The 23,991-nt window shown below is 40.7% G+C and overlaps 1 protein-coding gene across 1 annotated transcript in view; it reads right to left on the reverse strand.

Annotated features, from left to right (window-relative positions):
• Positions 1-21,504, reverse strand: part of LOC109037212 (cubilin) — a 39,764-nt gene extending 18,260 nt beyond the window's left edge. The window contains exons 1-3 of the mRNA XM_072303741.1: positions 21,359-21,504; positions 14,671-14,786; positions 7,026-7,191 (exon numbers count right to left, since the gene is read on the reverse strand). Of these exons, the coding sequence (XP_072159842.1) occupies positions 7,026-7,191; positions 14,671-14,786; positions 21,359-21,483 (407 nt within the window). The 5' untranslated portion in view covers positions 21,484-21,504. The remainder of the gene's footprint in view (positions 1-7,025; positions 7,192-14,670; positions 14,787-21,358) is intronic.
• Positions 21,505-23,991: the final 2,487 nt, after the last annotated feature.

A 23,991-nucleotide genomic window follows, 5' to 3' on the forward strand; every position in this document is an offset into this window, starting at 1 on the left:
CGTCCCCTCCCACTCAGTTCGGCGAATCACACTCCTCTGCCGACCTCGCATTGTTGCCACATGTCTCCTGATCCGTCGCCGCGCGCAGTTTAAAATAGCCGATTTTCCCGACCTTCGCTCCTTTCCGCTCTTATAACTCGCGACCAAAACATTTCCCCAGCATGCGGTAAAGAGCCAGAGGGGCTACAGAGAGTCAGGAACAACATATCAGTTTTTCATCAAAATAAAAAAATGGCTTTTTTTTAAATCGGCCCAAACGTGAAAAAATAAGGGGTCTTTTTTGAGCGTTCCGGCGTTTCGGAGGCGATAACTCGAGCTGAAGTTGACAAAACCCTATGATGTTATACATTTTCTGAAAGCTCTCGTCACGCTGAATACGCTCGTTTAAACCGCGTTTTCCAAAACTTCTTGGTTTTCGAGTAATAAATTCGCGAAAATTTTGCCGGTTTTTAACTTTGACCCCCCGCCGCGTCTCCCCAAAATTTTTGGGGGGCTTGAAACTTTGGGAAAAGATGGGGCATTGTTAGGTGAATGAATAGGGAAAGTCTCAAAGGTATCGGCCCCGAGCCCCAAATGGCCCGTTTTGCACGTAGTCCTTTGTATGATTGGACGACCACGAGGTGTGAGGATACGTGGACGACTGTCCGAGAAATGGAAACAATGCCGGCTTTCATCCCCAGTAAGAAGAGAGGAAGAGGAGGAATAGAAGAAGAGGAGGGTGAGGGAGAAAGAAGAAGAAAAGGAAAAGGAATAATAAAAAAAGAACATGTGGTCAATATTTCTGCTTAAAATTTTCAGGAAAAGTAGAAAAAATGCGTATGAAATTTTATGCAAATGCTAAAAGATTCAATACACAAGTTTTCCAGGAAATACCTATTTTATTAGAATGAACGTGGCTAACGTGCTTTTCAAGTGGCGTTTCAACCTAGGACAGCCTGCAGTATTGCAACGCAGTCGAGTTTCGCGATAAAATTCGACGACTGCGTTTCCTCTTATTTAAACAATAACAGTCCTCAAAATTGGGTTATAACTAGGGAATTTAGCAGATGGGCCCCACTCACCGAAGCTGCTAATAATGAAGGGATCAAATCGAAAAATTTCGAAGTTTAAATTTCCCTGAACGAAAATGAGTCCCCATGATCGCATCGAGAAATAATATTCCTCTCAAACTTCCAACACTGGTCATCAGTCGGGTCACGGCAACTATTTAAACTCGACGGTGATGCTAGGTTGCATACCTCGCGCAATGCAGGAGTTTTGGTTTTCTACTCAGCTTATCGTATCGTTTAACGCTCGCGATTACGGGCAGTTACAGAACTGAGATTTCGATGTCCTCTCGCGCGAAACTCTCATTTTGCGGCCGGCGCGGCGGTGAGTTTGTTTCTGTTTAGTGATCGCCCTTTTTAATTACCTAAACATGATTGTGTTTTTTTTTAAGACCACGTGTGACTCACACCTGGTCTTATACACTGGAAAAAAAGCACATTGGATCTTGAGTCCACACTCTTTAAAAACATCGACAAGAAAAAGTACTCTTGATTCAATCAGAATCTAGCTTAAATCAAGAACCAAGCCTCTTACTTTAAGCGGATTTCGTTTCGATTCAAGCAATAATCCGATTGAATTAAAAGTAATTTTTCTTGTCAATGTTATCAAGAGTCTGGACTCTGGATCCAATGTGTTTTTTTCCAGTGAAGAGAGTTTTTGTGCGGATTCTTTTGAAAATTTTAAGTAATGTGCTTCGCACCATGCACAATAATCCGCACAACTGTGTTTGTGTAAAAAATTGAATTTGGCAATAGCTGATGTGGCTTGGTTCCTTTCTAATTAACGTGGTCCAATTTGAAGACGGCTCTTACAACGAATAATATTCACACCTGCGTAATTTCATGTTTGGATTAGCTCAAACTGTTGTGGTCATCCGCATCAAAAGAATTAGGACGAAAAAATGTTTATAGGGCAAGAGTCAAAATGCATGGCTTAGAATTCCCACGAAATTATTCTTAAAACAAATCAATAAAAAAGTACCGGAGGTCAATTAACTACAATGATAAGTTTTCAAATAAAAAAATTAAGCATGACTACTTGTCTACAACTATATGCAAACCAAGGGGTGCCTTTCATGAGTTTACCCGTCGATATGGCAATCGAGCTATCGATGCACAAGATCGCACATTCGACTCGTCTAATTTAATTTCTATTTTCAGTTTGATTTAATGTAACAGTTCAATTTCGAAAACTTCATCCCCAATTTGACGAACCGAATGATTCGAGCAATATAGAACACGGATATTTCGGCTCATACTATTAAACTTTTTTTTTCAGCAATGTATAATTCTCAATGCAAATAAGAGCAGCTCTACAAAGAGCTTTCTTTTCAGCCGTGTCACTTTGCATTCGCGCAGATATCCCCGATTTCCAAAGAAAATCGCTTTGTCAGATGTTTCACCGTCAGCGCTTTTTGTCAGCTATACGCGAGTACATACCATCCCTCCGCTTTGCAATCAATCAGAGACGCTCCGTGGCTAGCGATGGTTCGATCAATCATCTGCATTTAATCCCATGGAAAACGATCGATTTTCAGGGTGTTTGCACCGACACCTTTCGAATCGATTCTCAACCATTATTGTTTTAAATGGGAAAATATCGACTGTCGGTAGTTTGCCCCCGCCTTTGCGATCAATCCTCGTGCAAGTGAGTGTGTTTACTCACAACGTTTGCAGTCAAACTGGGGAGAATTCAGACCATTTCACCGCACGACGAGTGAAAATGCGACGATTTCCACTGGATCTGTTAACTATGTTCCTTTTACAGTAATTCTTCCGGGAAGTAGACGCGGTCCCTTCATATGCATGAATTCCGATACAAGCTCTCGTTACAGGGATTATCCGGGTAATCCACGTGACAAGCGAAGCTGTTGTTGCAGGGTTTCGCTTTACGGAAAAAAACCCCTTCCTGACTAATACCTTACAAGAGCCCTCTGCAACAGTGGCGTGGCGTGAATTGCGATATATCGATTGTTATGCCATTTAAACCTATGAAAAAAGATCGATTATCAGGGTGTTCGCAGCGAGCACCCTGATAATCGATTCTTTACCGTAGCTTCAAATGGCGAGATATCGATAATCGATTATTCACGCCACGCCACTGCTCTGCAACACAAACATTGGAGTACATTTTGCAGTGATGAACCAAAATTTCTAGTTCTTACATGGATTGCATTTTGCAAAAAGGAACCAAGAGCATTCCAATGGTGTTAGGATTGACTGACATTCTTTGCAAGAAAATGACTGAGGTCCTACAAAACATTAAATTTATAAAGGTAATGGGCCTGTTGCAAACTTTTGCTAGAGCAAAACTAAGAGTTGTTTCTTATAGAAAATGCCTCAAAAATCACGATGAGCGCATCGGCAAACTCTGAAATGCACTTATAACTTCACAATCTGCGTAAGAAATTTGCGGTTTTTTGAGCTTCCCGCTTCAAAAACGATACTACGGCACAGGTGAACATTTTGTAAGAGGAGTCGTTCCATCGTCGGCAATAATCATCATAGCCGACGCCAATCCGCCAAAACACGTTTGATGGGACGAGATAACACCTGAACTGGATTAGACCAGATAACAATCGGTGTGTTAACGTTCATATTTTCCACGCCCGAATTGATTGACCTTGAACTCTCCTTGAATTACGCGCGGAACTGCGTGCAAGCGTCGGCCATGATGAATATCGCCGACGATGGAGCGACTCCTCTAACAAAATGTTCACCTATGCCGTAGTATCGTTTTTGAAGCGGGAAGCTTAAAAAAAACGCAAATTTCTTACGCAGATTGTGAAGTTATGAGTGCATTTCAGACTTTGCCGATGCGCTCATCGTGATTTTTGAGGCATTATCTACAAGAAACAACTCTTATTTTTGCCCTAGCAAAAGTTTGCAACAGGCCAATTTTCGTGTTAAATTCATAGTTTATTGCGGAAGTGAAGATAAAACTTGTATAGATGATCAGTTCATATTTGCAAGGTAGAAAAAGTTGCACACTCTTAGCGACATTGGAATGCTCTGGGTTCCTTTTTGCAAAATGCAATCCACATAAAAACACCTATCTACAAAGGAAACTTAATGGCACGTAGTAGTCTCTATAATGAGCCCGAAATTGTAGTTTTGTATGGCAAAATGTAGTTTTGAATGACAAAATGTAGTTCAATTTTTGTAAGCAGTATGTTTCTTGCGGGCACTTTACTTGAAAAAACTGTCAAATTAGATGCAATTTTTACAGCATCAGATTTACATGAGAAACTATGCAAATTGCCGTAAATTAAATCGTTTCCTTAGTATTGCGCCTTAGAATCAAAGAATGCAGTAACTTATCCTGCACATACTTTTTTTAACAAACCAATAGTAAGACATTTAAAATAAAGATCAAAGAGTCGTAAATAATCGATTGCGGTCATGGAATACGCACATATCTCGAATAGAGCCCAGAATTTAAACGTCTGCTCAATGCAGCAAGTAGTAATAAAGCTGCGTTCACAATTTCACAAATCGTGCAAAATCCCTGTTCTGGATGTGGTATGCAACCTAGCATTACCGCCGAGTCGAAATAGTTGCCCATGAGTAATATCTAAACCATGTCATTTCACTCACTTGGAAATAGGATACATTACCGTTTGAATGATCGGCCTGTGTCCCCGAGCTATAAATAATGAACAACTGTACCAATTTCCATGATATTTTTCGACTTTCGCTAAATTTTGAGCGAAAGAGTCTAATAAATTTAAAGTCTGTAATTGCCTTCAACATTTCCAGTTATGACACAGGTAATTCAATGCTGCAAGAATGCTTTTTTAGGTCACGAAGAGCCCTTAGTGTGGGGGTTGGACTGCGAAGTAACCAGGGTTGACCCCCCTGTATTCAACAATACAATTTCAATTTCCTTTCATTGCCTTGAAGTCTAATAATTTCAAAGTCTATAATATCTGTCTTCAAAATTTCGAATAATGACCCAGGTTTTTCAACGCAGCAAAAATGATTTTCTGGGTCACGAAAAGCCAGTAGTGTGGGGCTTTGACTGCGAAGTAACCAAGGGTGACCCCCCTGTATCCAACAATGCAATTTCAATTTTTACTTTCTCGCTCCCCTAGGGTAGAGAGGAAGTATTGTCATCCTCCAAGAAAAAAAAGAAAAAAAGTTGAAATTTCATCATTTCTAGACGTTTTAATGTCCCAGGAGTCAAAATAACCATACTTGAAAAAATGTGTGTCCGTCCGTCCGACGTCCCCCAAATCTGTCTACAGCGATATCTCAGAATCTATCTGTTCGACTTATTCAAAATTCTCACAGAACACCATATCTATGGTCTCCTTATGCACGTCAAACGCTTTTGGGGTACGCTGGAATTTGGGGGGGCTAGGGTCAAATTGGGTTAAAGGTCCATTTTCAGCAAAATCACACGGAAAGCTCATTTAGAGGGACTGTAAATTTTGAAAATGCCTTTAATTCTTTTTTTTCATTGCCTAGAAGTCTAATAATTCCAAAATTTATAATAATTGCTTCAAAATTTCGAATTATGACCTAGGTTCTTCAACGCAGCAAACTGATTTTCTGGGTCAAGAAGAGCCCGTATTGTGGGAATTGGACTGCGAAATAACCAAGGGTGACCCCCTGTGCCCAACAATACAATTCCATTGCCTTGAAGTCACCAGAGGGGCTCCCTGATTCAATTTAACTAATAACAGACCACACTCAAATATTCACGACAATGGCAGAAGCGCCGCGACCAATAAAAACGGAATTAGCAGATCTCGCGGTCCCTTAAAACGCCATCCACACAGCTTAAAAGCCCTTCATTCCCAACTTCCGGCTGTCCCTCCGAACGTCGACGAACGGGACGGTCCCGGGTCGGAGGAGAAACCATTAAAAATTTAAGGTGAGCGAAACGGGAGGGGGGAGGGGAGGGGGCTGCTGAAACGAGGAAATAATCTTCACGCTGAAAACGTCAGAAGAAAAGTTTAAAACGACGGAGGACACTAAACTTCCGACTTCGGACCGACCATTACGCCGGAGAGACGTAAGCGTTCAGACACGCCATTTTGAATGAGAGTCAACGGACGAAGAAGAATACCTTGACGAGGGTTTAGACCACCGGGCGGCGTTGCCGGTCAGCGGGGAAACCCGGAGGGAGTGGCCGGATTTGACGTGCGGATCGGCAACACTGTCGGCGGGAGTTTTTTTTTATTTCTCCTATAAAAACAATGCGCTGTCAGTTGATAGAGATAGTTTGCTCTCGGCGCTCCGGTGTTGCAGTGGCGAGGCATGAATGATCAATTATCGATATTTCCCCATTTGAAACTATGGTAAAGAATCGATTATTTAGGTGTTCGCTGCGAACACCCTGTAAATCGATCCTTCTTTATAGTTTTAAATGGCAGATCAATCGATATATCGCAAATCACGCCACGCCACTGCGGTGTTGGTGAGCGATCAGCAACAGAGACGGGTTGAATCAAGTCGGACCGGAGAAGAGATCCGAGGGGTTTAAAAATACAACAGCATCGCTCACTAACGAAAATGAAATTTCCTCGTCGGACCACTTTCATCCCCGGAAGAAATGTAAACTTCTCTTGTTCGATTCGTGTAATGAAGGCCGTGTTACTGATGGAGGGAAGTATACAGTATACTGCCGTGCTGAGGAAAAACGCCGTATGAGCCCGATTGGGAAACGACGTAAAGTGGTATCCTCACGCCATCTCTCGTCAAATTCGTCATACCGTCTCAAAAATAAGTGCGTGAGTTTCAAAATTCGGTTCACAAAGCGTGTGAAACGAATGCACCTGGAAATTTCAAGGTGAAATAGTTCTGGAGTATTCTCGCGACTGTTTCCGGAGGGTAGAAAAAACGGAGAAAAAAATAGGACAATAATAGTGTCAACGCAAATAAATGCTTGCAATAGGAATAGGCTCTCGAGAGAAAATACACTCGGCAAGAAGAATGAGAGGAAGGCGGCTTTGAATTATTCATGGCACTTACTTATGCGGGAGTTTGAGCGAGAGAAATTTGATTCGTATTTTCGTGAGAATGGAGGTGGTCGTAAGGTGATATTGACAGGTTATGTGCGACGGGTACACTCCCGGGTAACCCGGCGTAGCTAGCAGGCAGTCTTGGCACCCGATGTCTTGGTACAGCCAGTCGCATTCTGAGAACAGAAAATCATTGCTGTAAATATCTGAAGTGATAGGAAAACAAGACAGAAGTATAACGAAATTTCCAATATTGACCTTTCATCACAGATCTACTCCCCTACAATCAACAGAAATACAAACCCTCTTACATGCGATGAACCTATAATATTACCACCAAAATTCTAAAACTCTTCACCTCTCTTAATTTAAAAATCTAAATTTTCGTTTATATTCCTACTTTCAAAATTATCTGTAAAGACGTTAATAGCCTGAGTCGCTGAATGTCTTAAAATTATAATAACTAACTAACTTTCTCTCATGTTCTATGTACATTAGGTAGTAGAAATAAAATATAAATGAGATATAAAGAGACTGTTACCAATATTACAGAGTTTGAGCCATTCAGTCAATTACAATTCAAAATTGTAAAACAATGACGATTACTACACATTATTTGTGAAGGTTGAAATAACAAGCGCAAACGTCTCTTTTAGCGTTCAGTGGCGTGGCGTGCTTTGCAAGCTATCGATATTTCCCCATTTGAAGCTGTGGTAAATAATCGATCATTATGGTGTTTACTGCGAACACCCTGTTTATCGATACTTTTCAATAGGTCTAAATGGCAGATCAATCGATATATCGCAAATCACGCCACGCCACTGGTTACGTTCACGTTAGCGTTTGCGCAGGTAATTACAGTGCAAGACTCATAAACTACGTGATACAACTATTTCAACTCCAGGGTAACTGAAATTGCATAACCACTAAGTTGAAGGATAGCTGGGTTTTATCGCCTGGTTGTATTTCTTTGGTGTAAAATATGTATGCAATTTTGAGCTCCTATACTGCCATGCTGAGGAGAAACGCCGTGAGAACATTTGAGAGCAGCCAAATTTCCCTGAATAATACATGTATTTTTGAAGAAAACTATGAATTCCTTAAAAATTTTGAATATTTTAGATTACATCGAGAACACCATTGTCTGAAAAATTGGAAGAAAATATTTGTAAGTTTGCCAGAAGACTCATGTTTCATCGATCAAAATTTGGTAGCATCTGAAGATTCATACAGCGTTTTACCTTAACACGGCACACAGTGGATCCAGGGCCGGATTTACCTACTTGCCGCCCATGGGCCGCCTGTATTTTGCTTTTCATTCGTTTTGAAACATCAATAAAAGTCATCGAGTGAACGTGCCGGAAGAGGAGGGACGTATAAGACGCGTTTACTCGTGTTGGACACATTTTTTGCGAAAGCCCTGTCAACACTACTAGCAAAAGTTCACGGAACTTTGCGCGGAAGTTAAGTTCCTTAAACGTATCTCTGTGTGGACAAGGCCTTCCATTTATAAGAAGTGAACGGAAAAATTATGAAAGAACAAACATAAATTTGGTTTAATAAGTTTAACTTCCGCCACCGCGCCGCGTTGACCGCACTTTGTTTGGCGCAATGCATGAAGTATGCCCACAATCTTGTATAAGCGCTATGCGTTTCACGCCGACCGCTGCTGAACGCACTGAGTTTGACGCAATGCGTGAGGTATTCATGCAGTCTTGTAGGCGCTATGCTTTTCACGACGACCGCTGCTGACCGCACTGTGTTTGACGCGATGCTTGAAGTATTCATGCAGTCCTGTAGGCGCTAATATGTGTTAAATGTCGACCGCCGCGCCGCGCCGAGAGTTTCTCCTTATAACAAGTCCTCGTCATCACTGCTCTCTGCGCCGCGCCGCTCCAGGCCGAATCGCGTGTTTGGTTTCTCTCTTAACTCGACAAAATTAAAAGTTCTGTCTCTTGTATCGACGAAAGACGACAATATTAGAAATTACTATACTCTCAGGAACTGAAAGATTTTATGGCCTTTTCTCGTGTGTGATTTTTTTTCTGAGTCCAATTTTTTTAATACACCTACATTTAAAAAAATTGCAAAATTTGCTGCCCCCTAAATTTGCCGCTATGGGTCGTGGCCCCTGTGGCCACCCCCTAAATCCGGCCCTGAGTGGATCGAGTTAGTTAGAGAGGTTGGACATGAAAGTTTAAACTAAAACTGCAAATTATGTTTAATTCGTCACATTTTAAATTATAAGTGGTTATTCTGAAAGCAAATTTCACGACAAAATCAATGGAACCACGTTTAAGTTTTGTACGAACGGAGTTATAAGCTTTTAAGTTGCCAAATTTTGTCCGACCTCTCCTATTGACTCGACCCACTGTGCGGCAGTATGACTCAAAAAATTCAAGAATCCAAGCAAGATTCATCGAAATGAGGAAAATCATAGCTTGTGGTTGATTCCACCGCGCAACCACACGGAATGAAACCCAGATCCAAACGCAACGCACAACAACACTGCCATGCTAAGGAAGAACGCCGTGTGAACATTCGAGAGTTGCCAAATGTCCTTCAATAAAACATGTATTTTTGACGAAATGTATGCACATTTTTCCTCGTAACTTTCATATATTTCAGATTAAATTGCGTACAAAATTGTTTGAAAATTTCCGAAAATAATATTCATAATGGAGATGTTGCATGTGTGAGGAATTTGCGATTTGGTTGTTGATTCGTATGTAAAAGTTCGCGAGAAACACGATGGTGCCACTTGTTATATCTGAAATCAACTTCCAAGCTGAAAAAAGCTCTCAAGTTGAGGCCAAAATGGAGGGGATATCCCACGCTATCTGAGAGTCTACCTCTACATCAAAACAAACTCTCCATGCAAAGATAGGGAGCAAATACATTGACAGGGCTGCCACTTTATTTGGGGACTCTAAAACTGAAAACACGGCATCATTGCCAATGTATTTGCCCCCTATATTTGCATGGAAGTTTGTCTTGATGTAGAGGTGGACTCTCAGGATAGCTTGGGATATCCCCTCCATTTTGGCCTCAACTTGAGAGCTTTTTTGAGCTTGAGATGATTTCAGAGAAAACCAGTGGCACCATCGTGTCTCTCGCGAACTTTTACATAAGAATCAACAGTCAAATCGCAAATCCCTCACACATGCAACATCTCCATTTTCCCAGCAATTTCGGTTTTTACTGGAGGAAACTTGGCAACGTCTCAAGGCTCATACGGCGTTCTCCCTCAGCACGGCAGAACAAAAGTCTTATCCAAAAGATTCGCAGGCTGGAAACTCGGCAGCAGACCGGCCGGATCCATCGACACGACTCCCATACAAACCAACCAGACACTTTTTACCGACCTCATTAAGAGTTCGCTCCTCCGCTCGCTTCCCAACTTCTCGATCTGGATCTGCAACCCACCCACCTGAAGCGAGCCTGATAACCGCGCACCGTTGCCAGATCCACCCATTCCCTCCTAAAGTACTCTATTTCCCCCACAGAAACGGCAACGCCGCGGCCGTCTTTATCCCCCGCACGTGCCGGCGAAAACTTTTCGAGCTCTCACCTGAGCGAGGCCAAATTCGGCAACGAACAATACCGCCCTCGCAATCTTTGCGACCCGCGAATCTTAAGTTATTGTACCGCCCTGGCCCCTTCGCCCCCACCCCCTCGGCGGTGGTAATAATTCCGCGGTATCGGGGGATTCGACAGATCCAATATGCATCAACTTCCAATGAGCGAGCGGGGGGGGGCGAGGCAAGGCTCGAGTTAAATGATAGAGATACATCGGGGACGTTATTAAAACTCGCGGCGGAACTTCTGCTTAGGAAGTTATTATTAAAAATGAAATTGCGTGACTTTCGGGCTCCTCGAGTTCGAATCCCATGTGAGCCCTGGCTCCGAAGTTGCCGCAGTTCTCATATGAGATGCCTGGATGACGTGGCGCATGAATGCAGTTTTTGCTACTTCAAGAAATGGAGAATTTGCACACAAAAATTTTATTGCTTCATCTGAGAGTGCCTAATGTGCTGAGTTCGCAGTATTTTTCATAATTTTTTTCCGGCATGGGAAACTAGAGAAAAATTAGATTTAAAATTGAGAGAATGTGCCGCCTTATGACGTCATCTGGCGGCATTTTCCATTTAAACACATGTCTTTCAGCAGATTAAGTTATTTTGTCATATTTTCTACAATAATTGTCAAATTTAGAAACTAAGTTCATCCTCGTGCTCAGTTTTCCTGGCAGTGTCATTTTAAAGATAAAATTCACAAAATTTAAGACACCTGCAAATTCTCTATTCATGTTTGAAGTTTTGAAATTACATGGATCTTTACGGCGAAAATCAAGTTCAAACTGACTTCTAGATCCTTAAAATTAGAATTTGGGAGCGAATTTTTCACAGAATATGCATCAAGTCTAGTGATACTTTGGATCATTAATACCTCAATTTTTCAAGAACTGCACATGTGCGCCTTGTCCTCCAAGTCCCTCATATGGACGTATTTCTGCTAAAAGGAACTATGTGCTGTGCATAGGGTTTACATGCAACATAGTTCCTTCTAGTATAAATACGTCCATATGTCGTCAGTCCTCTGACGTAAGGGCATAATTATTTTTTCACATGAGCCTCGGTAAGTATAGATTCATGAGGAGAACAGGGCTCAGGTTGAAATTAAGATACGCCTTTACGTCAGAGGAGCGACAATCTGTGGGGCTCTTGGTTCAGAGCCGATTCTATTGCACCTGGTTGAAATCATCCTCCAGCGGGATGATTATTGAAATTGATAAACAAAGCAAAATCAGTAGAAAAAGAAGACATTGAGAGTGTGGAGCAATCTTATTGGTTGAAATGGGTGGTTCCCATTGACTAAGGGAAAATGAACGACTAACCATAAGGTCTCTTGTAGGTTGCCGTTAGTTGGTCTATTACTTACCACCTATGGTCATTGCAACCACCCGCTTCCACCTGTAGGATTCCTCCATATTCCTTTTAGCTTATTTGTCTATAGCTTTGTCTATCAATTTTAATACTCGGCCCGTCGGCAACCGAGCCTAAGTGAGTTTTTCGGAAAATATTAGCCTAATGCATGAGCGGAACTAAGAACTTTTAGTGGGGGCAGAAGGGCATCTCATCAAAGGGGGATCTGGGGGGCACATTAATACAGCCCGCATGGGGAGGCTTGCCTGCGTCTGGAGACTTCCTTAGCTCCAGATGAGAGTTCGAGTAATTTTCGTACGTTTGAAGAGAGGTTCGGAGGGTGGCCTCTCCGCGAAAATTTGCAAAATTGAGTCGTCTCAGGAGTTACTTTGAGCTGTTTTCACCAAAAAAATCGATCCAATTACAACGTCTAAGATGAAGATATATCACGCACTTACTTATCACAATCTTTCTTGAGAGGGGCCAGGTAGATAATCTAGGTGGCAGCCTCCCATGGTCTGATGCAATGTTTAAATTTTCTAGTACGAGAAATCGTAAGCTTTTCCGGCTGTTCAAGTATTATGTAAGCAAATTACAGTGAAGGGGGGTCTGAACTGACTATATCGGGTCTTATGAGGGAAGAAGGGAGATGAGGATTAGATCAGTCTTACAGAAAACGTCCCAATTTAAAATATTATTTTTTCAATGTTAATAATTTGTCCTACTTTTTTCAGGCTTTTCAGTTATTTCCCCAAAAATCGGAGGATGGGGTGAGGCCAAGCTTACTAAATTCAAAGAGGTGCTGAAAAGTTATCTTAAAGGGGTTGCTCTACAAAAGGGAAAGGGAGATCATTCATGAAGTCGGCCAAAATTCCTTATGCAACTGTTGAACGGCCCGTAACAAGAAAGGGGTGGATTTCCTTCGTACTGAGCGTTAGGACACATGGAATAAATTCGTTTCTGATGGACCTCCTGCCTCTAGTATTGACTTTTATAGATGAGATGGAACCATAGGGCGAAACCGTCGTCAAGCAAAAATTTTATTGCAAAGTTGCAAGCAAATGGGCTATATTTCCAGGAGGATTAAAAATACCGAAGAGACTTTTGATTTGAATACACAGGTGGATCCAGCAACAATGGCATTTCTACATTTAATATATGGTGGATAATTGATCTTTGTCAGAGCACCTGGTCGCTCCAAGAATCGATTAATTTCCATATGTTTAAATGGAGAGAAAATAATGTGCCGATTTGCTAGATTCGCCAATAGTTGAATACAGCCTTGGCAGTGATGTGGCGTGCTATACGATACATCGATTGATCTACCATTTAAACCCATAGGGAAGGATCGATAAACAGGGTGCTTGCAATGAGCACCTGAATTATCGATTCTCTATCACAGCTTCAAATGGGGGAAAATCGATAATCGCTCGTCGTATGAATAGTTTGCGGAGAGAGCGTTGCCCACGTGGCAATACTGTCCTCTCAAATTCATTATTTCATTATTTCCAAACTATGCAAGCACATGCCTCCTGAAAAATGTGAGCCCAACTTGCTACAGCATTACAATAAAGACCGTTCGAATAATTAATGGGCCAATTTTGAATCAAGTAAGGGGCTAGGGAGGGAACGAAAGGTAGAGAAACATACACCAACGAGCCGTCACAAAATGTAAATTGGTAAAAATGAAACATGAAAACAGTTGGGGCTCAGTTGGGGGGGGGGCAGGGGGGTCAGTTGGGGGGGGGGGTTAGTTTCAGTGTGGCTCATTACCCGCCTGCACCCTCATCCGAAACTTTTCCCTTTTTTCAAAGGCTGAAAGGGGGTCGGGAATTGAAACTTTTTAAATATTGAGCGAGCCGTAGATTTTAGCTGCGAACGCTTTTGTCCGTTTTGTAGCGGGGGCAGAGTTAAAAACTTCGTACGAATTTGGCGGCTCATGACAATAATTGTTCTCAGAAAATAATTACGTCGGATCGACTGTTCGATGGGAAAATTATCAAATCCAGCATCAAATAAAATTTGAAGAAGATTCGAAAAAGCGTGTTACTCTCGGAAAAGTTAGTTAGTTATTATTACTAGTCATTCAGCAACTTTGGCTATTAATGTATTTACAGAATATATGAGGGGTGAGTAGAGGTGTCTATAGTCACACTAATCAGTACCCCAGTACCGAAAGGACCTAACTCACATTTTTTTCAAAAATCAAGTTAGTGGCGTTTTCAAAATCTCCATTAACGGTTCGTGTTTTTGGAAATTTGACAGCGCCGCCGGTCATGAGATACAGAGTTTTAAAAATTGCGATTGAAATTGGAATCAATGGGACTGACGCGCGGTTTTTTTATCTCTAAAATACTCCCTGATATCTCTAAAATACCCTGATATCTCTAAAATACTAAAATGGAATTGGGTATCTTTTGGCTCTAGGGTACTGATAAGAATTTGCGAGACTAGGAAAAAGAGATATCGGGGTAAGAGATGAGATGAGAGGAGGGATAAGAAAACAGCGAAAGAAATCGAGAGAAACAGGCCGGAAAAACGAAACGTGCGTATGTCAATGATTGTCGACCAACGTCAAAAAGCGGTTGTTTATAAGGCTTCAGTAACCTTAATTCGTGATAAAAGTAAACTTTTTCGGTAGATAATACCCGCGCGGCACTGTAAAATGTTTTCGTTCTAAATGATAACACGTAAAGTAACTTATGCAAACACAAATTGACTCATCCTTACCTGTGTCGGGCATTCTGCGACCACCCTTGGGCTGAAATTTCACCCCTTGTGGACTGCTGTTCGATGAGAAGCTGAAGTATGCCAAAAATTGCGATCTGATTGTTGACTCCTCAATCCTGTAACAGAAAAAATTATAGTCAGAATCACTTATGGTTTAAATATACGTCGAACATATATAATTGGAAAACCTCCAATACTGGAAGTACCATATTCGTGTAAATTATTTAAAACTCTTTTAATAATACAAATTGCTTGTTTGTTTCTGCTATTGTATATAATTTGTTTTGTAAAAAAAAATGTGATACACAAAAGTTGCTTTATTTTTGGTTTTGATGGTTGTTCCTACTTCTCAGCCGATGTAATTTGCTATGAATTGATCAACCTGGTTTCAAAAGTCTGCATGGAATTCAACACAAAATGTTTATCACTAGGGCCTCATGTTTCAAAAATTTTAATTTCGCATCCGAATTTGAGCGTGAAACTACTAGGAATTATATCTTTGAACACAGCATGGGATCGAACATTCTGAATCCTGTCGTTAACTATAAGCTTACGTATGTTCCAGGGAGCAATAAAGAAAAACAAAAGGTGTTCCTTGGGATAATTTTTACACTAATAAACTCAATCTAATTATAGAGAGAGAACGGGAACATTTCCTGTACAAAGGTGGTGAGTGAGTAGTTAAATACAGCGTGCCCACCTCATAAAACTGGAGAGGGTGTCATGAAAACAAAGGGTTTGTTCTCGACAACGATGTTATGCGGCACGCAAAGCAATCCACGTTTATTGCACCTCATCAGCATCGCGATTTTTTTTATTTTTTTATTTTTATTTTTCATCGTCCTCCTCTTTCCTTCAGTAGCACGATTTTAACCAAAAGAACTATTCTGGCCAATGTGCACATCAACTTTAGCCCGCTCTGCATAGTTATAGGTAAATGTGTGATAGAAAGCTAATTTTTATGATGTAAGAAATGAGAGGGAAAAGGAACAGAGTAAAAAAGAGGAAGAAGGAAAATAAGGAGAAGTAATAGAAGAGAAATGTTTTTTCCGTCACTGGAAGATGGATGCGTGAAGCAAAGTCCTTAAAATGATCATAAAATTACCATAAATTTTACATAAGATTTTGTCCCATTTTAAATTATTTTCTCGTCGTGAATTAGGAGTAAAATTAGACTATTGACCAACGGGAATAAAAATCTATTGAAGATATAGAGGATATTAGACTTTTTAAATAAGTAATATAGTCGACGAAGCATATGCGAATGTGCCTAGAAAAAAAATTAAAAATAAACCAAAATTATACTAAGGCCCTGTCCACACAAGCGTGGTTTGAGGAACTTATTCGACGAACTGCTCAGTTCCCGGAACTTGTTCCTTGAAAGGAGTGATGCTGTCCACACGAGTTCGCCCGAATTGGAACCGGAACTTCAATAAGACTATACAATTATTGCAAAATAATAGATTATTACGGCCGCCAAAGTAACAAAAATAAATTTCAAGACATGTAAAGGACGTAAGAAACAAAAACAAACAAATTCACAAAAAAAAACATTTGTAGAAGCTCGGAGTATGGGGAAAGTTCCGGGTTTAGGAGGAATAAGTTTTCAGCTCAGCTAAAACTTGTTCCGGGAACAAGTTCCTCGAACTAAGTTCCGCGAACCGCGCTCGTGTTGACAAGGCCTAAAACCAACACTTAATCTATTGAAAAAACTCAAATAGAAATTGATCAAAAATTTTTCTTTCATCAACATCTTCTTTAATTTTGAAATTAACACTATCATGCAAGTCTACAAGTCCAAAATTTGATCAAGAAGTAGATTTCGCGGTACTTTAATTCTTACATACCCTACCTAATGGCCCATTGAAAGATTCATTGGATGTAATTACCATCAAATCGTTAGATTCCGGAGTGGAATTGGACGAATTTCTATCAAACGGAACTTTGTGCATTAAGATATGAGCCCTGAGACTCATAAGAATATGTGCATGGCAGGGCTCACGTCATAATGCTCATAGTTCCGTTTGATAGAAATACGTCCAATTGATTATCATCTTGTCGCTCGACGTGGCACGACGCTTTCTTGACCGAGCAATTTGTCGTTCTCAACTTGATTACGGGAATAATTTTAGAGACCCCTGCACGCTTCCTTGATTAGAAATGACACTGTTTAGCCAGTTCATATTTGCACTTTCAGTTCTAATTAAGCCGTAACGCCACGGCGCGTCTCGACGATAATGGCAGCTCGCGCAGCGATGCTAAATGTGCAAATTAAATTCCGTATTTTATTGCTTCCTCTATAATGGAGATGTTGCATGTGTGAGGGATTTGCGATTTGACCGTTGATTCTTGTGTAAAAGTTCGCGAGAAACACGATGGTGCTACTGGTTGTCTCTGAAATAATCTCCCACGCTCAAAGAAAGCTCTCAAAGTGAGGCCAAAATGGAGGGGATATCCCACCCTACCCCTGAGAGTCCACCTCTACATCAAAACAAACTCTCCATGCAAAGATAGGGAGCAAATACAATAGCAGTGATGCCGTGTTTTCAGTTTTGGAGTCCCCAAATAAAGTGGCAGCCCTGTCAATGTATTTGCTCCCTATCTTTGCATGGAGAGTTTGTTTTGATGTAGAGGTGGACTCTCAGGATAGCGTGGGATATCCCCTCCATTTTGGCCTCAAGTTGAGAACTTTTTTTGAGCTTGGGAGATGATTTCAAAGAAAACCAGTGGCCCCTTCGTGTTTCTCGCGAACTTTTACGTAAGAATCAAAGGTCAAATCGTAAATCCCTCACACATGCAACATCTCTATTCAAGCGTTAGATTCGTAGTGAGGACAGGTCATAAATTACAGAGGGCACTTTTTCCATGCCAACATAATTGTAAAATACTCGTGTGAGTACGCCGAAAAAAAAGTGATGTTGATTTAACATCCTGGTTGTGAAAAAAGTGTACAAGAATTTTCAAATTGCTGAATTAACCACTACAGCAGTTACTTTAGCAATGTCAAGATGTAGAACTAACTGCCGTGGCGGGTAATTCAGCATTTCGTAAGTTCTCGCACACATCTTTTACATTCAGAATGTTGAATCAACATCACTTTTATTTCGGTGTAGTTGCATAAATAGTTTCACTTTTTATTATCCGCCTCTTGGTCTTATTTTTCGTGGACTGGCTTAAATGTAGAGTCAGGAGACATGGAGCTTAAGGTTGATCATGTTTCTTTAAATATTTTTTTCAAGTATCTGTAGGTACATTCCTATCGCCAGAGCCAGTATATGCTCGTGCTTGTATGATATTTCGACTCTCAGCTAGCACTGGTGACCAGCACTGACCTAACGTACGTTTGTATTCATTTTCCATATCGAGGGCTAAGGAGAAATACCACCCAACTGATAATTTTGGCAAAAATGAGTCAGTGATTTTGCCACATTCTACAGTATAAAATACGCAAGCTGACGATTTTCGTTTTTTCCAATGGACCACTAGACAAGGTACGAATTTCAGCATTCTGATACATGTTTCTTTACCAAAATTTCACGTAAAACACGACGCGCACAACGAAAATCACCGAAATCAACTCCTTCCGAAGATATTTAATGATTCTTGATGTGTGAATTGAAACCACCCGCTCATGAAAACTCAATGCTCTACGTGATTCACATTGCGCGCTAAACGTTATTATGAACGTCTCTGCGATAAAAAAAAAATCTGGCAACCTCAATCTTGACGCTTTGGCTCAGCTATAGCAAATTACTTATAGTTTGAAAAACACCTGGTGGGAAATGAAAATTGCTCGATTGAGAAGCTTGCTGAAACCGTTGTAGTGCGCGATTTGACTCACGTAGAGCTTTGAGTTTCTTGTAAGCGGGCAGTTCAAATTCCTCGTAACCAATGTGAAATAAAAACGTTAATATCTCCTTTAGGAGTTGGTTTTAGTAATTTTCGTTGCGCGAATCGTGTTCTTCGTGAAATCCTGGTCAAGAAACATGTATTAGAATGCTTAAATCCGTACCTTGTCTAGTGGTCCATTCTGTAGGGGGGCGCTGTAATGAGGCTGCAGTGTATGAAACAATTGCAAATCTAACCTCGAAATTACAAAAATGGCGAAGTTTTCTCTTCGTCCCGCAAAATTGTCAGTTTGTAGATAGGCGGTATTGTCCCTTTATCATCAATATTCGGTTCTGAACTTCATGAGGAGCAGTGGCGTTACGTGCTTTGCGATATATCGATTGATCTGCCATTTAAACCTATGGAAAAGGATCGATAAACAGCGTGTTCGCAACGAACACCTTAATAATCGATTTTTTACCATAGCTTTAAACGGGGAAGTATCGATAATCGATCATTCACGCCTCGCCACTGATGAGGAGACAACAAAAATGAAAAAATAGCCCGAAAAATTTAACTAAAAAACCATTAAAACTTCATGAGAAGTCATTAAGGTGATTCGATGGACGCCATATTTCGTGTCAGAACGGTAGGCGATACATCGCATCAATTAGTTCCATTTTTTCAGCTACTCGTCATTTTTCTTCAAATTTGAGATCGCAATTCTGTTGTCAGGAGACTAAAGCACTCACTTACCAATTTTAACAAAGAAATTCAACGTAATAAAGGCGTGGTTTTTTTAGAGAGATAATATCGCAATCGAGTGCAGTTTCGATATCAGTATCGAATGCGATGTTTTCTCTCTGAAAAAACCACGCCTTTATTACGTTGAATTTCTTTGTTAAAATTGGTAAGTGAGTGCTTTAGTCTCCTGACAACGGGATTGCGATCTCAAAATTAGAGAAAAATGACGAGTAGCTGAAAAAATGGAACCAATCGATGCAATATTTCGCATACTGTTCTGACACAAAATATGGCGTCCATCGAATCACTTTAACAAAAAAACGCAATAAAACTTCATGAGAAGTCATTAACATACTTTTCGCTATAGCCTAGAGGTGGATGGATTTCCTTAGGTAGGATAGCCGCAGGAAGCTTATTCGTACCAATTCCGAGAATCGCGAGAATACAAGGAAAAACCGCTGCCAATTTGTGCATAAAAATTAGCTCATTATCTTAAATATTTAAAATGGAGACCGGTAAATTTGCTGAAGTCTGGCAACGATGCGCGATACAACGCGTGGGACATTAGCGCGAACTTTCGTCATTTCAACTCGCGTCGCAGCATGATAAGGGCCTGTAATGACCGTTCACGCATTAATTTCACTAACCGGGAGTACTTTCTGCACCACCGACCTCATCTTTCATCCTCGCCCCCTGTATCGCCGCGAAAGAACTTTTTACTCGAGAGCTTATCCCAAAGGCCTTCGAAATTTAAAGTTCCTTTTTTCGGAGCGCTTTCACGGTGATTATTATCCGCGTTGCTGAGCCGACCCACTTAAAAATTACTTAGGCTTCCAGTATTTACACTTGATTGGAGTATATGGTGGCTATTAAATATCACAGATGATGAGTAAAGTTACATTTTTGAGAAAAACGAAAACAAAACGCAAGAGAATGATCGTATAGCATACCTTCGTATCCCGATCTCCTTGAAATGTTTTGATCAAGTTGCTACTCGACGATGGCCACGCATTTGCGCCGAAAGAAATGAGCCTTTAGACGTTGCCAAGTTTCCTTTGATAAAAACCGAATTTACTGGGAAAATTGTGAATACATATATTTCTTTCCAAAATTTTCGGGCAATTTTATACGCAATTTAATCTAAAATATCCGCCAAACCCGAATTTGTGCGGTCGTCGACTCCACTGGTCGTGCGAGATTAATGTGTTTTGAGTGTTTTACCAATTTTTATTTTATTTATTATTTTTTAATTTTTAAATTATTTCGACGCGTAAAAACTCGGATCCAATGTTATTGATAATAGATGAGAGAATCTCCTCTTTCCGAATTGAGGGTGAAATCCCTCGGCAAACTCAAAATCAAAAACAAAGATGTTGGAATAGAGAATTTGCAGGTGTCTGAAATTTTGAGAATTTCATCTTTAAAATAATATTGCCTTTAAAACTGAGTGCGAGGATATGCTTGGTTTCAAAATTGAACAATTATTGGAGAAATTATGACAAAATAACCTGATCTGCTAAAATACATGTGTTTAAATGGATAATGCCGCCAGATGACGTCATAAGGCGGCAAATTTTCTCACTTTTAAAATAATCTAATTTTCTCCAATTTCCCATGTCAGAAAAAAATTATGAAAAATACTGCGAACTCAGCTCATTAGGTACTTTCAGATGAAGCAATAAAATTTGTGTGTGCAAATTCTCAATAATTACGTCATTGCTAATAGCCATCGGCATTTGTTTCGGTAATGCATGCCGTCCCTAAATTACATAACGCTCTAGGAGGGGAGGGGGGTCGAGGAGAGCGTTACGCCATTTTGTTTTTACGTGTTAAAGGATGAGGACCTACGTCACACATGCGTTATAAGGAGGGGGGAGGGGAAGGGATAAAAAATGCTGAAAGAGTGCGTTACGTAAATAGGGACGGTCCCATCTGATCGTAACCAGTCCTGCCTCAAACAGCATATCCCCGAGAGAGAAAATTTCCTGGAGATAATTTTTTCATTTTTCAATGAAAATTTCTGTTTAACCCACGTAAACATGGATCCATGGCTGTATTGTAATGTTGACATCCTTCTCTGTAATCTGGGAGTCGTTCATTGTGAATGAAAAATTACCTGAAAACCAACGTTGCCGGCGACTTATCAGCAAAGAGAACGACAGGTTGGGCATATCTTTCGTTCTCACCACACAGCTGAATCCCTTTCGAGGACGCCAGGGCTGTCGGGTCCTCGCCGTCCATGAACTGCAAGACCCCTGACTGACACCTGCAACAATAACACAATTAAAATTACGATGTGCTCGTTTAGAATGACGTCAGAATTGACAGTACCAATGGAAATGTGGATTGCATTTTGCAAAAAGGAACCACTAGCATTGCAATGTTGCTAAGATTGTGAAACTTCTTTTGTCTTGGAGGAAAAACCCGATTATCCATAAATAGTTTCTGTTTTACTTCCTAAAAACTGTAAATTTAAGACAAAAATTACCATCTAAATTTCATAGTTTTTCACGATTTCCGCGATTTTATTGCAAAAGATGAAGTTGCACAATCTTAATAGCATCATTGCACTGCTAGTGGTTCCTTTTTGTAAAATGCAATTCATTTTTATAAAATTAATTTTTAGGGATTTGTCTGCACATCATCAGAGTTGGCATACATAGCGTGAACAAATCGACATTGGAGACATTGCATTCGGAACAGCGGGCCGATTATTGAAACTGATAGACAAAGCTATAGACAAAGACGACAAACGGGATTTGGAGGGATCCTATTGGCGGAAGCGGGTGGTTGTAATGGACTAACTAACGGCAACCCACGAGAAACCTGACAGTTAGTCCATCATTTTCTTCCTTAGTCTATGAGAACCAATCATGTCAACCAATAGGATCGCTCTATACTCCTGTGTCTTCTTTGTCTATCGCTTTGTCTATCAGTTTCAATAATCGGCTCGCAGAGTCAAAACCTTCAAAGCTACAACCGAAACTTCTCGAAACTTCACAATGAGTCGATAGACAAGGTCTGAACTAGGTCTGAACTACTACATGTTACTTTTTCAAAATATTATATGGACGTATTTCTATCAAACGGAACTATGTGCATTAAGACATGAGCCCCGAGATCCATAAGAATATATGCATTACAGGGCTCACGTCACGATGCACATAGTTCCGTTTGATAGAAATACGTCCATATGGGAAACGAGACGCGCAACGATAAGTTCAGAAATCAACTTCGAGACGAGATATTTACGAGTCTTTTTAACAGAGATCGAATGGTAGTCTTGCACTGCCGTGCTAAAGAAGAACGCCGTATGCAAATTCAGCAGTTGCCAAATTTCCTTCACTAAAATGTTTATTTTTAAGGAAATTTATGAACATTTTCCCCATAAATTTTCATGAACTTCAGGTGAAACTGAGAACATAATCATCTAAAAAATTGGAGAGAAAATTTTCAAAAGTTGACCAGGAAGATTGTGTTTTATCCAAGGAAATTTGGCAATGCCTGAAGACTCATACCGCGTTTTTCTCCAGCACGGCAGTATAGTATACAACTTACGTCATTTGTATTGCAACTTTTACATCGTGTTTAGGAGTTGATTTCTAGATTTCCTGTTGTGCAATTCGTTTTCCTCTACTGAAAAAAAAGTTAAGGGCTGTAGAGACATACCGTTCGTTCCAGCACTGGAAAAAAAACACATTGGATCTAGAGTCCAGACTCTTGAAAACATTGACAAGAAAAAGGACTCTTGATTCAAGCAGATTTACGCTTAAATCAAGAACCAAGCCTCTTAATTTGAGCGGATTTCCTTTTGATTTAAGCTTAAATCTGATTTGATCAAGAGTCCTTTTTCTTGTCAATGTTTTCAAGAGTCTGGACTCTAGATCCAATGTGTTTTTTTTCCCCAGTGAGTGGCGTGGCATGCCTTGCGATATATCGATAGATCTGCCATTTAAACCTATGAAAAAGGATCGATAACCAAGGTGTTCGCAGCGAACATACTAATAATCGATTCTTTACCACAGTTTCAAACGGGGAAATGTCGAAAATCGATCTTTCACGCCCCGCCACTGGTCCGTTCCAGTCTCAAAGGCGGAAAGTTCCGGATGCTGGAGCCGTAGCCTCGACCGTAGCTTCCGTGTGCTACGCTCGGAACCTTCGGCCTCTGAGCCCGGGACGCTGACGGTATGTCTATATGGCCCGTGAGTACGGCTTCCTTGGCCGGAGTTTTGTTTTGCAAAGTCGTAAAATTTTGAAGAGAAAGCATTTTGTGTAGTGCTTTGATCCATACTTTGTCTAGTGACCAATTGTGATTCTTCAACACTAGACTGCATCTGTATCAAGTTAATTGCTCTCTAGAATTGGACGTATCTCTATCAAACGGAACTTTGTGCATTATGACGTGAGCCCTGTTATGCATGCATTCTGAGGGGTCTCAGGGCTCATGTCTTGATGCACATAGCTTCGTTTGGCAGAAATACGTCCAATTGCGAATCAAACTCTAATAGCTGAAAGCAGCAGGATAACACTTAGGGGAAATGACGTTTACGAAATTTGGCGAAAAACCGAAGCTCACAAAAGCGCAATTTATGTTGATGGTAACGCGCGTAGAGCGTGATCGTCATTCTATTTGAGTCTCATAATTTTCTTGGGGAGTTGCCGGTTTCAAAGTTCGCCGGAACTTTAATCGAGTTTCACCGCCTCGACCGCAACGCCACCCAGCACAGGCGAAACGTTGGAAACAGACCC

The sequence above is a fragment of the Bemisia tabaci genome, chromosome 8 (assembly GCF_918797505.1).
Source record: "Bemisia tabaci chromosome 8, PGI_BMITA_v3".
NCBI lineage: Eukaryota > Metazoa > Arthropoda > Insecta > Hemiptera > Aleyrodidae > Bemisia > Bemisia tabaci.